This window comes from Nannospalax galili, unplaced genomic scaffold (assembly GCF_000622305.1).
Source record: "Nannospalax galili isolate Female #2095 unplaced genomic scaffold, S.galili_v1.0 scaffold7, whole genome shotgun sequence".
Taxonomy (NCBI): Eukaryota; Metazoa; Chordata; class Mammalia; order Rodentia; family Spalacidae; genus Nannospalax; species Nannospalax galili.
The window spans coordinates 7,489,043-7,506,570 of record NW_008359081.1 but is presented as its reverse complement, the minus strand read 5'-3'; the positions used below and the strand labels follow the sequence as shown (position 1 = coordinate 7,506,570).

The 17,528-nt window shown below is 35.2% G+C and overlaps 1 protein-coding gene across 1 annotated transcript in view; it reads right to left on the bottom strand.

Annotated features, from left to right (window-relative positions):
• Nucleotides 1-17,528, bottom strand: part of Il1rapl1 (interleukin 1 receptor accessory protein like 1) — a 1,446,478-nt gene that overhangs the window by 33,059 nt on the left and 1,395,891 nt on the right. The window contains exons 7-8 of the mRNA XM_008822725.3: nt 8,587-8,719; nt 7,006-7,151 (exon numbers count right to left, since the gene is read on the bottom strand). Coding sequence (XP_008820947.1) covers nt 7,006-7,151; nt 8,587-8,719 — 279 coding nt within the window. The remainder of the gene's footprint in view (nt 1-7,005; nt 7,152-8,586; nt 8,720-17,528) is intronic.

Here is a 17,528-nt window from a genome sequence, read left to right as displayed (position 1 = left end):
TAGCTGTTAGCTTGGTGGCAATCAGATAGCTCCCTTGGAATATCATTTTTTAAGATGATCAAAGGTATAAGGTTCTCAGAATCAGAAAGTTTGGATACTTCGTGTTACTGAAATTCATAATAATCTTGAAGTATTTTGACTTGCTTTCTGCAACATCAGTTTCTAAGGAAAAAATATGGAGTTAGAGATAGTTACTTAGTTTTCTCACACAACTGGGGGTCAGAGAAGCAAGAAAAATTTCATAGGACAGAAGAAAAATTTGACTGTGAAATGTCAACTCTTACCCAAAGAAAATTTTATTAAACCTGATAGCTGTGATTTTGAGATGATATAAAGACATAACGTAAGCTCTTTATTACATGCATTGCATATGGTAGGACTTATTAATAGTGACTCATCTGTTGGTACTAATTCAACTTTTCATTGCAATACTGCTATACAGAGCAGTAGGATATTGTGATATCTTAGCAAGGTTTGGCTTTTTTGTATTCTGATATTAGTGCTCAATGGTATCAAATGGATGCTTTTTAACTTCAAAGAGGGGTTTACAAGATTCTAAGACATTATTCAATCTCTCAGGAAATACATGCACTAGGCAAATAAAAACAAGGACTCAGGCACATATTACAAATATGATTCATTTCAAGAGGGGATGAAGAGTTCACTGGGTCTCAATTCATGCAACTTCAAAACAATGCATACTTAGTGATGTGCACGTTAACTACATTACTAAGGATATTTCCAAGAGTCTATTGAGCAAGTCTAATTCCCAACGATTACATTTTTGGAGGGAGACAGAGTGCACAGGAGCAAATGGGTTTGCGGGGAAATAGAGAAAACATAGTTGTCCTAGGTGTTTATCATTGTTGACTAGTTCTAAGTCTCTCAAATAGATATTTTGCCAGTTCCCAAGCTACTTCATGATGAAAGAGTTGCTTATTATTGTGATCGACAGAAGTAAACAACCACTCAGAGCAAGGTTGTTAACAGACACTCAGGGTGACAAGTTCAAAGTCTAACATTGACAAGGAAGCACTATTCTGTATTAAGAACGTTTGATACCCGTATGTCCTTATTTCCTCCTCTTCATTTAATGTTGCAAGTGAACACAGAGTTAGGCACATCATACATTCTTAATAATCATCATTGAATGTAGAAATAATGAAGTTTTACTTTAGGACAGTACATTCAAAGCAAAGTTAATTTATCATAAAGTCAAATTCAGAATAAATGGAATGTTGTTAAAGCTAAAGATCATTTTAGTGAAATATAAATTAAAATGTGTGGATTGTTTTGATGGAGCACTTGATTACTGCTTCCTTCATTACTCACGATATCACACAGTTGGAGCAGAGAAATCATGTAATAGCTTGTTAACATTTATTGAGTGCTAAATGTGTGTCATTGATGTGATAAGTATTGGCAGATATGAGTTCATTTAATTGTCACAGTATCTATAGGTGAAAGGAATTCTCAGTACTCCTATATTATAGAAGAAAGTTTGAGCCTCACAGAGATGGAATGGTTTGCCTAATACAGTACAGTTATGAAGAAGAGTTGATCTTGAGCACAGCTATCTTTGCTCCCAAATCCATGCCCTTAGTTATTACAGTAATTTTTTTACAGAAAATAATGATGTCCAAATGATGGTCATAACATATGGATCCAGAAAGCATGGCTCATTGTCACAAAATTTAGCTCTTCTTGATGGAAGGAAGAGTGGATCGACTTGAGGCTACAGCACACCTCTACTGCATGTCAATCTACAGTATTGCTTGTGTCAAAAAAACTGGAAAACATACAAAATGAAGGGAAGAGGAAAGGCCAGAGTTTGGAGTAAAATTAATGGCTTTAATGTATGTCAAGAGAAGTAGCAGTAACTAGAAGTCAAACAAAATAATCTAGATAAACATTCAGAGACCCAAATACAAAATTTAACCAAGAATGAACAGTAATAAAAAAATAACCTAATAACTAATGTGTCAACTCTTTACTTTGATTCTTTTAAAGCCAGTATCTAACTCTTAAGCATTCCAGGCCAGATACTCACAAATGTAACTGAAAATAAACGACTCAGTGCAGTGAAGAGTAAGGTTAGGGCACTCAGATAAATAAGACCCCATATATGGCCTGCCCCTTCAATCTTCTCTCTCTCTCTCTGTGTCTCTCTCTCTTCTCTCTCCTCTCTCTCCTCTCTCTCTGTCTCTCTCTCTCTGTCTCTCTCTGTCTCTCTGTCTCTCTCTCTCCATTTCTTCAGAGAAACTAAATCTTCTCTCTCTCTCTGTCTCTCTCTCTCTCTCTCCCCTCTGCATAGCAAGTAAAGTACATTTATATTATATGTCAGACTTGATTCTAATTACCCAAGTATTTTCTCTGGCTGCTGGATTTGATAATTTTGGCTATTCTTTTTTTTTTTAAAAAATGTTTTTTTTTTTAAATTTTCATTTTATGGTGTGAGTGTTTTGCCTGCATAACAGCCAGTGCTCTTAACCAGTAAGCAATCTCTCTAGCTACCATGTTGGGTATTCTTAAGCCAGATATTTCTCTAACCAGATTTCTTCATAGATTTTAGCTGGCTTTTATATAATTATGTTTTTTTCTAAGTAAAGATGAAAGGCTAATGCAGGATTTAGCTTACTCCAAATGTAGATTCATAGGGTAGATAGGACTAATCTTTCTAAGAATCCATACCACCCATTGGAGGACTCTTAAATCATGTCATATCAACAGTATTGAACAGAGGGTAAGTGTGGAGGAAATAATCTTATAGAACTTAGACAAAGAGATGTCCTGGAAAAAGTTTACTTGTCAGAAGAAATGACAATTTTAGTGTTCAAGATTTGGATGAAGATATGTTTTAATGTATCCTTGGAGCAGTGGAGCTGGAAGTGACCTGGAAGCTTCCCCACTGAAGACTAGCTCTCATATTTTTATAGGATACTATGCAAGCTCTTAAGGGATAAAATCAATCAGTGATCTAACCCCAGCTTTAAAGCCTAATAACCACAACAATGACTGGCGCACTGAACTATATTGGTGCATAGTGACACTTTCATGTTTGGGCAAACAAACAACTATGTAATTGAACTTAAAGCTGCTCAGTGGGAGGGATCTCATATGTGGCACTGTAAACACAGTCAAATGCACATGGCTGGAAAGGTCATATATCCCAGAGAAAATCCTATTGTCTGTCACATCCTTAGACAAACACAATTTCTTATTGTATTCTAAATAGGAATCCTTATATTTACAGACAAATATACCAGTCACCACTCACCAGATGAAGACTATTACAGCGTTCCACAACTGGTCTCACACAGAGAATAAGTGTTTGTGAGATGTCAAGCTATAAGTGAAACATCTGCAATGGAACCTCTACACCTAAGTCTCATAGAGCACAGTGGAACAGGGAGTAGTGAAAATATTAATGCATCTCTGAACTCTCACCAGCAAAGCTCCTTTATGCAACAGAGGGTGACAAACACAGAAGGCCACAGCAGGCCAAAGTGTTGAGAATAAGAGACTGCAGAGTGTGTTTCCCTAAGACTCTTATACTAAACCTCATTCACCTATGGCTCAGGGGACTATTGCCGAAAAGATTGTAAGAGTCAGAGTTGGTGTATAACCTTAAGAAAACAAAGTCTTCTGGGTTTCTGGGAACTTACTCATATGAACTTAGAGCAATGGTGACAGCATGCATAAGACTAGTGCAAAGTTAAACCAGACATACAGAAACCCAGCATAGAACTGGGCAGTAGGCCCCAAACTTAGTCAAGGGACTATTGGCAGCTGATCACTGGTAAATGAGGAAGTGTTGGTCTTCTTTAACACCAACTAGCTAGCTAGTCTGTACAGATTTCAGTGGAGGAACTCACATTGAGGGACATCTGGATACACAAACTTGACTTGATGGCCCTTACTATGTATGACAGAAGGCATGAGATCCTGAGGATGGGACAAGGGGGATGCAGATAGGAGAGAGAGTCTAAATATGATTAAGATGTATGAAAGGCACAAAAAATCAAATATATTGAAAAATAAAAATAAAATGAAGACTTTGAACACCTATAAGTTAAAAAATCTTTGACTAGATGGCACAAATATAACGTTAACAGTGACAGCTTCAGGTTGTTTCTCTGAGCATTGGTCTTCTAAGCATTATAGAAACACACTTGATAATTGCATAACTGATAATCTGACAGAAATTTGACTTTCTCAAGGACATTTATTATTGAAGATTCAGATTTATAGATTCACATATGCTGTGTCCTCTCTGAACATTCAAGGATTGGTGAAGTTACAATAACGTCATATGCTGACCAAAGTCCTTCCTTGTTCTCAGGATGGGTGGGATCACTCTGTATGAAAATAAACCAGCCCTTCAAGAGCAGGAGATTGCATCCATTATTGCTTTTTCAAGAAATGACTCATTTGCTGGTCCAGTTCTCTTTAAAGAGAGATTTTCTATGTATATAAACTTGAAAGACTCTATTGGGCCTCTTAATGTTTTCATCATAATAAGAACAAAATGCTGTTGACAGAAATACAAATTTGAAAAAGCATTGTTGAAGAGTAAAGTGAAATTGAACATTTGTCTTCTTCATATTCAGATAATTGGATATTACTGGAAGTTTTTAAATGAAACAATTTTCTTGATTTTTCAATTGTATATTTTCTATAATTGGATGCTTTTGCAGTTTTGGATGCTTAACCTTAACCTAAACATGCAAAAAGTTACCTAGGGTGTATTTATCTTTCCTAGAAGCATGCTTGTCTACAAAAACAGGTTTATAATAGTTTTGCCCAAACATATAATGCATTCATTTTCATTTTTCTCTCCTTATGATCACTCCTTAACTGTCATCTTTCCATTGCTCCAATTGGAAATATATGCTATACAAATCAGTAAGTCTTTAAAATGTACTCTAAACTTGTATTCACTATTTCAATTCTTGGGCACTACTTTAAACTCTTCAATTAAACCATATTCAAGAGAGTGAAAGGAATGATGCTTATAAATGAAAAATGAGTAAAAGGAGCTGAAGAGTTTGAAGCTCCAGGACCATTGTGGTGATTATTATCTAACAATTGAAGGGCTGCTTTGGGGAAGAGCAATTAAAATTGGAAATACAGAGCCAATGGATAGGCAGACAGGGTAGCAGATTTCTAACAGGTTATTACAAAGATAGAATGGGTTTCCTGGAAATAGAACATGATCTCGCATAAGCTGATAGGAATACCTAATTCCACGATATTTAAGATGTTCCCAGAACTGAAGCTTCTTTTGTCTTTGTGTATATGCATGGTTCTTCACTCAAATTCCTCCATTGTTTAACTAGGTATTAAGCTACAGAAAGAAATATTGCTAGCTTCTGCTTACCTTTCCCTTCTCTTCACATCCCCAAAGAATATTCTACTTTAATATTGTAGTCACCTTGACAATCGAGGTGTCTATTTTAATAGTTTTCAGTAATTTTATATATAAGATGATGCAGCTGCTTCGGTGATAGAGTTACCATGGAAGACACTGCCCTAAATGAGAATTTATCTTGTTTATAATAAATTATAATTAATTATGGGAGGATATTATACATATAACAGCCATAAAAGGTTGAAAATATCAAGAAGGACAGTACTGAGGAATTCATCAGGCACAGTGTTTGCTTACTAATGGAACAACCTTCAGATGATGCAGCTGCTTCGGTGATAGAGTTACCATGGAAGACACTGCCCTAAATGAGAATTTATCTTGTTTATAATAAATTATAATTAATTATGGGAGGATATTATACATATAACAGCCATAAAAGGTTGAAAATATCAAGAAGGACAGTACTGAGGAATTCATCAGGCACAGTGTTTGCTTACTAATGGAACAACCTTCCAATCATGACATATACTTAAGGCTTTAAAAAATACATTATTTTAATGACTTAATACCCATTTCTTATAATAAAAAGTATTTATTTAAATACATTTTGTATATAGGTACTAGGTTGGGCATTTTCCATTTGTCGTCTTTTGTCTTAATAACACAGTAAAGTGTTGATAATATTTTTTCCATTCAATATATCAAGAAACTTAATAAAACCTCACTCAAGTTATATAGCAGAGAGACGACTTCAAATTTGACTACAAAGTTTGAGCTAGTCATCCATCCATGGTGTTCTGTTCTTTTGTAATCGTGGTTGCCTCTTTGTGATTTGCTATCTTCTTCCCTTGTTTTGCCCAGCATTCTCTTTGTTTGTTTGAGCAAGGTCTCTCTGTAGTACAAGCTGACATTGGAACTCACATAGACCAGACTAGCTTCAGTGTCTCAAGAGCCACCTAACCCTGCCTCCTGAGTGTTGGGACTAAGGTGTGCAACACCAGACTTGGCAGCATTCTAAATTCTAAAGAAAAGCTGCATCTAAATTATGATGTCATCTGCTAAATTTTCTTTAGATTTATAAAACCACATCAAAATATGCTCCTCCTTACTCTAGTTTTGTGTATCAACTAAGGCAGAGCACACAGATTGTTGTGAGGATTAATTTCTTGAACAGAAATATTTATCCAAAAATAATTACAGGAGCTAGTTAGGAGGTCAAGGTTCCTTGCTACCTTCTGTGATTGGGACATCCCTTGATTGACTAACCCCTGCCTAGTACAGAGCCACCTTCTTCATTGTTCCCTCTTCACAAAAGTTCTTTCCTATGCCCAAGTTCCCTAAGAACATTATTCATTTGGAAACAACAGATTCTGCCATCTTCTCAAGAGCTTATCCCTGAAATAAAACTGATTTTCTTCCAGCAGATTTCAACATCAAAACTGTTGGCTTTTGAACAGTGAGCTAATGTGTATAGGTCCAATAACAACTTGATGCATATAATGCAAATGTGATTATTTTATTTGCAATAGGCTTGCATGCAAACTAAAATTTTACTTTGTTTTTATAGGCATCCAAGTGACTGTCCATCTATTGAGCATTCAACTTATCACTCAAGCATTGAAAGTTATACTTACCTCGTTTATGAAGGAGAACACTGGCATGTCGACGTCCATTTCCATTTTCAACATAACAGGAATAATTCCCCAGGTCACCTTCTTCCACAGAGTCAACAATTAATGAGATAGAAACTTCTTGTTCTCCGAGATGTTCCTTAAGAATTCTAAAACATAAAGGAAAACGAAACAAAAAACCCCACACGAACATACACATACACATACATGAAAAAGAAAGAAATGTAGATGAATCTGATGAAAAATATCTACAGTCTGTGCTTCAGATTTGGGTATGAATTGATGTTATTTTAATTAAATTATATCATGCCCCTTTCATCTTCACTTCTGATGAAGAAGCTTGTCTTTGCAGAAGCTAATGAACTTGCAGTTAATTATCTCTCTTAGCAGGACAATCATGCTGTCATAATAAAGTGGTGAAAGAGACCTTGAAGAAAGTTTACAAATTGCTTTTCATTTAAGAAGAAATATGATATAAAGGTGAGATAAGTAATTCAAAAGCCTAAGCGCGAGGCTCAATTACAAAGTTTTTTTTTTTTAATGAAAACTAAAGGGAGGAAGAAAGTAAAGAAAATTTCTGTGTTGTTTTGACATTTCTATATCCCATTTTTTTCTAGAACTCTCCTCAAGCACATACAAAAACAGAGATAGCAAAAATTAAACAGTTTAGTTTTATGGTACTTATTTAATTTTAAAAATTCAAATAGTATGTGTAAATGACAAAAGTGAAAAATTAAATATGAAATATGGCAAAGGAGTATATTTAGTATATATTGGCGATTGTTCATGTGGACCTTGGAGATCAATCGGAACACTTTAAAGTGAGATATTGGTTTTTTTTTTCAGAAAGAAGATCTTACTAGAAATGATCTTCCATGAAAGTTTTATGTATTTTCATTTCCTATGGAAAAACATTTTCTTTTATGATCGTGATAAATTTAAAAAGTCTGGAAGTTTAAATGAAGAATCATGGTTTAAATCCTAACATTCATGCAGAAGAAGAAGTTTTAAATGAAAGAATGTTTAGGGATAATCATTATTTCTATTTGGATATCACAGTTATCTATGGGCATCCTTGCTTACTTATATTATGATTATAACTATTATGGTCCAAACATAATTTTCCTCAGCACTGAATACATTGATACTTAAATGAATAAATATGTAAGTGCATTGAAAAAATGGGTGAAGTACATTCTGTGGGGCTGGTAGGATTTGTTGGGGACATATTCTCTTGGTTTTTCATATTATTTGTGTTTTTGTGTTGCTGTTTGAGCACATGGATGTTTTTGGTTGGTTGTGTGTTTGGTAGGGAATTCTATTCTACCTTTGTTGATCTGAATTTTGGATCTCTTTATATTGTTCATTGAGTTTGGCTGATTTTTGCTCAGGTATGAAAATTTAGTTGGTGCGTGCTTCAGGTTCTTGCAGGGTATTAGGCTGGTCTGGATAGTTGGTGGGTCAGGGTAGTAGGCAGGCTGGTAGAAAAATTAAATGAATAAAAAAAATTTTTTTAGCTTATGTTTTATCCCCTCTCACAGCAAATATTAACTGTACGTGCTAAAAGAAGAAAAATTATTTTACCTAATGTCACTTTCCCAAACTCGATTTTCATCCAGATCTTCAATAAACTTTTCTCCTTTCATCCAGTAAATTAAAGGACTAACATCTCCACTGTACCCAAAGAAAGCTCTGCATGTTAGATTGGCTGAATCACCTGTGGAGACAAATGAAAAGAATTGATTCAAAATTAGTTATACTCACTTGTTTTGGACAAACTGACTGGTAAGAACTGAATCATTTCATGGACTTAATGAGATACCTAAGAGAATGATTGTTCAAGTATTTTTTATCTTTAGCAAGTTTATAAAATGTGTGATTTACACAGTGTGGTTTATTTAACAGAATGAGAGTTGTTTGAGAAGTTTAGAAGAAGATCATATGATTAATCTTCCAGCTAAGTTTACTGATACTTTCTCACCATTAGAAAGAGGTTACGAATTGTTGGGATGGAGCACAGAGGGGATAGATCCCTCTAAAGGCATTATATCAGACAGTACATATGAAGATGATTGCAGAATTTTATGGGACAGGTACACAATATTTCTCAGTCTTCAATGTGGGAAAAAGAAAAAGAACAGAATCTTTGCTTGGGAAAGAAAAACAAACATAACTCAAGAATTCCAAGACAGTGTTACTAAGCAATTTTAACTCCATAAGGAATATCATTTTTTAGCAAAGTAACAATACTTGGAACATTATATAAAAATAAATGAATAATACAATATAATAAATACTTCGAATTTGCATACTGTTACAGTAGCAAGAAAGACCCTGTAAGAGAAAACTTCTAATCAAGAGAATAAGGGAAGTCACAGGATCTATATTTGAGTGTGGATGTTCCAGTGCAGCCATAATGGGGGGGCACTCTTCTGTAAATAAACCCTTACCCTATGCTCTGTTAGCAAGCCCAATAAACTCCTTTGGATTAAAATTAAAAAAAAAAAACTGAGCTAATGGAAACCTTCATTATTCCAACAAAGTTGACCCCGTGTTGTCGAATCCTTTGGTCTTTGCTTTCTTATTCCTCTTGTTCCCTTAAATCTCATTGTGTATATATTTCTATATAACCAGCTTCAAGTTATTTCTGGAAAATGTGTTAAAATTACCTCCATTTGGAGTTAAAAAATTCTCCAGTGTGAGTGAATACTTAGCTTTCCAGTTGGGCCTATTCATTGACCTGGCCACAGAACCATCCCTGGAATGGGGATTCACCTTAAGCCAAGGTAAAAAGACAGGCAGAATAACTAGTGCTTTAATGGCCTAGTGAACTTTTCATGTCCTGAATTACCTCCCCTAGTACAGTAGTGTATTGGGCTTCAGACAGGTAACTTGGCACGTCTACCCCTTTTCTTCAGAAAAGCAGTACCTCCCACCATCGCTCTGTCTCTGTTCTAAGCATGGTTTCCCTGACATCTGGGACTGCCTCAACATTTTGGGTTTCTTTACTCTTTCTTTAAAGCTCTCCTCTTCACCATGTAGCTGCTAGTCTGCCATGGCATTTTCCTTCTCACCTCCATTCTCCTCCTCTTGGTAGCTGATGAGATTTACTGCTTTGCCTGCCTTAAGGGTCTTTATAAAATCTCTAATAAACGTGTGCTTAAGTTTTCCTTTGAGTTCATTTTAAAATTATTTCGTTAATGAGACTAAAATCCTTAAGACTGGGTCCTCATTTCCCCTGTATCATCACAGGTAAAAATCAGTGATATGTACTGTGGAGGTTAAGCTTTTTCTCTAAGGGATTTACTGCACCTAGAAATTTCTTTATGCTTAATGGTGAATACAGGTTGATTGGCTAACTGCTTTGATAAAGGAAATAGAACTTCTTGACCAAAAGGTAGAAGTAAATTTACTGACCCCAGTACTATGCTTATTGTAGGATGTTTTGTGTCATTTTACAAAAGCATGTTTACTCAAGCTTTAGTCAGTATTACACAACTGAAATATTCTAGCACTTACTACTTCTATGATTTTTTTCTGGCTTCAAGTGGGACTCAAAACTTGGAATGCGATAGGGGTTGAGTAAGAATCTACCTCAGTTACAGGGGTGTAAGCCCACCTAGGCATGGACAGTGAAAGCTGAAATGTGAGCCCCAGCGACATGTTTGTTGGCATCTAAAGTAAGCACTTTCTCAATTAGATGTAGGAATAAATCATAATAATAGCTCTAGAGAGTCCTAATAAATGTGATCATCAGGAGCCAGAAAGTTAGTTCCAGTGGACTAGAAGCCTTCAAACCAAGATATGAGTAGTAGTGGATGCCTTTTAAAATTGTGCTTAACACTGCTTCTATGACATAAGCTCAGAGAAAAGCAGAATGAATTCACCTGCCTTCTTTTCAAGAGCAGGCTTGAGTATTTGTGCACTTGTTTCTACACGTTCAACAACAAAAAGTTTCATTACTTAAAATAAATATCACTCTGTTTATTTTTGTCAATTGTACAAAAAATCATAAAACTTTTGTTCCAGTATTTAAATATCTTTATCATTACTTGTCTTTTTATATTTTCCACTAGATTCCTAACCGATTATGTTTCTATCTGTAGTAGTTATCATTGGTGAGAACCAGATCAGGGAAGACCAGAAAATGTCTACAAACATTTAAGAGTCAAAAATGAAGCCCCTGACAAGCTGAGTGGCTCAGACCTGTGATATAAGCACTAGGGAAATAGAAGTAGAAGAATTACAAGTTTGAGGAGGAGGCTATATAGTGCGATCAAGGCCAGCAAGGGCTATTGTATTTGGAGACACTGTCTTTAAAAAATCTAAGGGTTGAAGTTGTAGTTTAGTTGCAGAGTGCTTGTGTAACATGTTCAAAGCCCCGGGTTTGATCTTCAGCTCTATAAAAATGGAAAAAAGTTCTTTACTATTACTGTATGTACACAAATACTTGTAAATATTTTAATATTGAATTTCTCTCTCTTTTAGAGAAAACATATTACAAAAGATAAGAGAATATAAATTTTCTTGTTTAGAATTCAGACAGATTTGTTTAAAATTAAACAAAAATCATTGTGTTTTTTAGTCAAGGCCTTCATATGAGGGCAAGGCTGACTTTACACTTAGGATTCTCCTGCTACGGCTTTCCTAGTGCTTTTATTAAAAGTATGTGCCAGCGCACACACCTGCATTTGCATTTAAGCTTTTAGAAGAGCACTATTTTTTAGGCTACTTAAAAACCTTTTATGTCAAGGTAGTCATAATTCAATAACAAATCTCAAATCAGAATCAAGACATATAACTTGAAAAGGCACATGTCAGTAATTTATATGATCTGTTATTTGGGAGATCAAGTTTAAGTTGTGAGGTGGGATTTGATACCTGCATGAACGCATAGATAGAAATCTCCAGGGATTGCTCAATTTTATAATACAATTTCACTAAATGTGCAAACACAGATATTGATCATTCCATAAGCAACTCTGCTTGACATGCCTTAGTAGAGAGGCTCAGGGAAATTCTCACTGAAAGCAGACCTAAATTAGTCTCTCATATTACTCTTCTCTTTCCCCAGATAAACTAACTTTCCAGATCCCTAAATATGCATTTCCCCTTTCTTTAGGCTTTGTGTTGCTATACCTAGGAAATAATTCTTTCACTCATATAAGAATACGTTTTCTAGATGAAGAGTTACAGGAAATCAATGACTGCTGAGGAGACATAACCAGTTTTCTCTAGAGATGAGTTCCCTGATAGATTATCCAATCTCAAGCACCACTAAATTGATTCAGATTTTGTGTGTGTGTGTGTGTGTGTGTGTGTGTATGTATGTATGTATGTATGTATGCAATAATAAACAAAGAACATGTCATAAAATTGAGAGGGAGTTGGGGTTGTGGGAAGAAATGGAGAGGGAAGAGGGCAGGGTGAAAATGATGCAAATATGACACTAATATATGAAATTATCAAAAAAGCAAAAAGCCCAATGTTTTCTTTGCCATTGTGGTACACCTGGACTTTGACCTTTGCCTCCAGCTCTACTACTGATTACGTCTGTAGTGCTACAGGAGTCCCTAGGAAAATTCCACCCAAACTGAAATTAGGATTGTGTGGTTCAGAGAATGGAGCAGTGGAATCCATGCAAAGAATAAAGGATGATGAACGGTAGAGAAGAAAGAATATCAAAGATAGTAACTGACAGAAATTTGGAGATAATAAATAACTTCGTAGTGAAAGACGAAGTACATGGATGGTGGATGGTTGATGTAAAGGAGCACTGGAGTGGGGATAGATTATTGATGAGAAGCAGCTCTGATCTCCTGTGTAGGACATTTTGAAGAGCTGACATTCAAATTATTTAAGAACAGTGGCAATTTAGGAAAAGATTTTGAAGAGTGAATAAAAAAATCATATCTGCTTTCTTAAAAAAATGATTCACTTATAAATTGTGAAGTCGCAAAAGGGAATACATGCCTGGTACTGAAAAAAAATGTCAAAACCCATGGCTAGGGAAGTCATAGGCCCAAGGGGTGGATATGATTAAAACACATTGTGAAAGGAGATATACTGAGAAGGGTAGGGAAATGGACTGAGTGTGGGGGAAGATAGGACTAAGATACTTTGTATACATTTTTGAAAGCTTCAAAGGCTAAAAAAATAAATAAATACAGGAGGAATTTAAAGAAACAAAAAAGATCACTGTATTTTATAACGTTGGTTGGGATTAGAGATTATCAAAAATCACTATAAAGGTTCATTATTTTGGGATTACATAAGAAATAGTCACTGAAAATATCAGATTATTTGCATACAATTCACTTAAGGGATAAACCGATGTCTGTTACAAAAGTGGTTAACAGGGGCCATCTCGAAGCAGAGGATAGGAAGCTTGACAACACAGTTGGTAAAAAACATATTATTACTTTTGTAATCTATATGTGTCACTGTGGAGAGAGAGGAAGAAAAAGAGCGAGAGAAGGAGAAAGGGAGGGAGAGAGAGAGATTGAGATTCATTTGTAGGAGCTTCTAGATGCTTCTCAATATAGGAAGACAGAAAGTCAGTTTGATCTGTGCTTTTGTGATTTTTCACTGGTTTCTCTGAATTGTAGCAGTTTGTGTTATTGAACCAAAGGCCCCAGTCTACTTGTTGTACATAGCTCGGCTAGTAGACAAGTTCCTAGGAAGTCAGTCGAATCTTTCCTGAGGCACAGACAGTGAAGTCCAGATCACTCAAGGGCCTTAATGTTCTTGATAAAAGCTGGGTCCACATCATTCTTTTCATTTGGGAAATGGTGACTAAGCCAATGTGTGCCAGATAGCTGTGACTTTGGACCCCAAGTATGTATTACTCAGTGTTTGAAATTAGGAATGAAGGATAATTATCTTTCTCCATCAAATTGAGTAAGAACCAAAAGCTGACCAATTGGGAGATGATTCATGCCTACCCACTGACAGAAAATATTTACAGATTGATAAGGACAAATAGTAATTTGAGGAAAAAATTATGTGACTATGTTTATGCTTTGGATTAATAAAGTCACCCAGGAGATTCTAAGCATCTAACTTTTAAGAATAGCCATTAATTATGAATTTCATATTCTCAGGCTGTTTAATATTATACACATTTGTGGAACTCTCATTTCCACTTATTACACTCCTTAATTATTAAATACTAAATTACTGGCCTGACTTTCAAAAAATATTCAGCCTCTCATCGTTTCTCCTCCATACCTCTTGGAATGTATTTGTTTTATATAGCATGTAGCACTTGCAATATTTTGTTTGCTTGTATGCGTATCCAGTAACTAGTGTAAACAATATCTAAATTTACACATTATACCTTCATTTACCCCTGTATTAGCAGGATGTGTTTCATGCATTGACTGTACTGGAAATTCAGTAAGTAATGTGAAGTTACCGATCAGCATAATATCTTTAACATTTCTATTTGAAAAATTTCCTTTTGCCTTTTTTTTTAACAGGCAAGAAATATGTCCTCTTTAATTCAGGAGAATGTAGCAAAGTCGATTTCCTTTTTCATTTTTGAGACAGAATTTTTGCTATGTATTTCACGCTGGCCTAGAACTCAGTACATAATACAGACTGAACTGGAACTCATGATCCTACTGCCTCAGCTACCCATGTACTGGGATTATAAGCATGTACGACCACACCCAGCTTCTTGCTTCTCTTTTGGAAAATTTAATTGCACTGTAATAAAAGGCTAAGTGTGTATGTATCTTAATAGGCCAAATATATTTTGTAATGTAGGCATCATATTGCAAATACAGAGCCTCCTAATTCAGATGGTTATTTCAGTGATATGTTGGGATGAGTCTATATCAGTTGACAAGAGTTGATTGCTACATGGCCATAAATTCAATAAGAAGGCTACTAAATGTAGCAATTAAAAATTAAAATATGTAAATATGATTAGGTAACTAAAACAAATAGATTCTGAAAACTTTCTATATATTTTGTTGCATTTTGTTATTATTTGTGCTCTTGAGAGTATTTACAACTGTAGTATCTGTAGGACACTTTTATCACTCCAGAAAGAAACTGTGCACATCAGTAGAGACTCCTAATGTCATCCTCTATTCTCTATTTTCTTTTTTTCACATTTATTTATTTATTCATTTATGTATTTGTGTGTGTGTGTGTGTGAGAGAGAGAGAGAGAGAGAGAGAGAGAGAGAGAGAGAGAGAGAGAAATGTGCCACGGTGTATGTGTGGAGGTCAGAGTACAATTTCTGGGAGCTGGTTCTCTCCTTTCAACACGTGGGTCCCAGGGATCAAACTCAGGTCATCAGACATGGCAGCAAGTGTCTTTATCTGCTGAGCCATCTCACTGGATCATGTTTCTGTTTTCTGTTACTACAGACCTTCATGTACAATAAATCATATAATATATAGTCTTATGTATCTAGTTTTTTTGCTCAGCTCTATGATTTGAAGGTTCATATACATTACACTGTATAGTTTTGTAAACTGGGTGGCAACCAGTATGGGGTCTGTGTAGCTGAATGTGGGAGCTACAGAAATATTGGCAAAACCAAAAGGATTCTGAATGCACAAATATAAAAATCAACACATGAAGTGTTCCTGCCAGTGTTCTGTTGTGTTGCATTATGTGATTTCATTGTGTCATTGGTTCTGAACAGACACACACCACATGCGTCTTCCATTGTGCATGGCATCACACTACATAATGCCAAGAAACACTGCCTGAAACACCTCAGCTTAGATGCAAGATTACTGTATGATATGAATTGCTGTGTTTTTGCCAAGGTTTTGGCTGTTACAGAAACACAATGATCTAATTAATGGAAAACAAAGACTTTGAATATTTTCCTACAATCATTTCTCAGCATGCAAGAATCTAATTAGTGTCTTTGGATTATAGTATGTTATAATGTTGGATTTTAAAAACTCCTGTGTGAAAGTCAAGAATATTGGCACATGCCTGTAATCCCAGAACTTGCAAAGCAAATGTGGGAGCATTAGGATTTTAAGGCTGTCATCATCTATGCAGTAATTTCTAGACCCGCTGAACTGCACAAGGCTCTGTCTCAATTCTCCTTTGCCCAGAATTTGATGCTTGAGTTGTTGACTTGAGTTTCATTAAAAAAAAATCTTTCAGTGACTTCTGCTTTGGTATTAGGGCCAAATTTCCAATGATTTCTGAAATGACCTTAAACAACTTCTATTATTTTGTATTATTTACTTAATACTATATAATGTTCTCAGCATTCTCAATTGTAAAATCAAAACATCAATCAATTCTGAAAAATGTTGAAGATGCTCATCATCCTGTAATGTCAGGTATTCAGGCGACGTTTAATTCTGTACATAAAAATAAATAAGCACATACATTTCATTAGTATGCAAACTTGCCGTAATCATTAATAAATGATAAAAATTGTTTATATGCCACAGAATGGTTTCAAAATATTTTACCCTTTTAATATTTATTTATTTATTTATTTATTTATTTATTTATATTATTTTATGTGTATGAGTGCATTGCCTGCCTGTAATTGAGTGTACACATGTTGTGCAATGCCTGCAGAAGTCGGAAGAGGGCATTGGATTCCCTGGAACTGGAGTGGTTATTAGCCACCATGTGGTTGCTGGGAATTGAACTCTGGTTCTCTGCAAGAGTAGCCAGGGCTCTTAAGCTCTGAGCCATGTCTCCAGTCCCATAAAATTTCTTTAAAATTTATCATCCATACATATTTGATTTCCACAACTATTTTGTATATCTAATACCCAGGTTTGCATAAAAATTTCTCAGCCAAAAGGGGTCATGAAAGGAAAGGGTAAGAAGATATACATAGTAACATCTACAAATAATTTATTTCTATTTGTGGCTAAATTAGATTCTATTGTACGGATAGATCACATTTTCTTTATTGACTCACCAGTTGATGAACATTTGAGCTGTTTCTTATCTTTAGTTGGTGAGTACCAGTGCTTTGAATAGTTCCATAAAACTTATGCATGGAAATATGTTTTCATTTCTTTTGGGTGTATGGCTAGATCATCAAGGATTTTATGTTTCAATCTTTGTGGAAAGATGAAACTCTTTTCCAAACTGATTGTGTCATTTAACATTCTCACCAGTAATATTTGAAGGTTCCATTCTTTCCACACGCATGTCAACATTTATTCTATTTTTCTCCTTGATTGTAACTATTCTCGTAAATATAAAGTAGTATCTCTTGAGTTTTGCTATATTGCCCAGGTTGATCTCAAATTCTTGATCATCTTGTCTCTATCATCTGAAAGCAAGATAAAGTATCTCTTCCTGATCATTCATTTGAAATCAGAACTTTATTATTGCATATGATTATTTTACTAATCACCAGTATTGTTCAAAATCATATAAACAGAGGTTGGAGAGATGGCTCATTGGTTTAGAACACTGGCTTCTCTTGCAGAGAACCAAGGTTTGATTTAAAGTGCTCACATGGCAACTAACAACCACTTGTAACTCCAGTTCCAGGGGAATCTGATGCCCTTTTC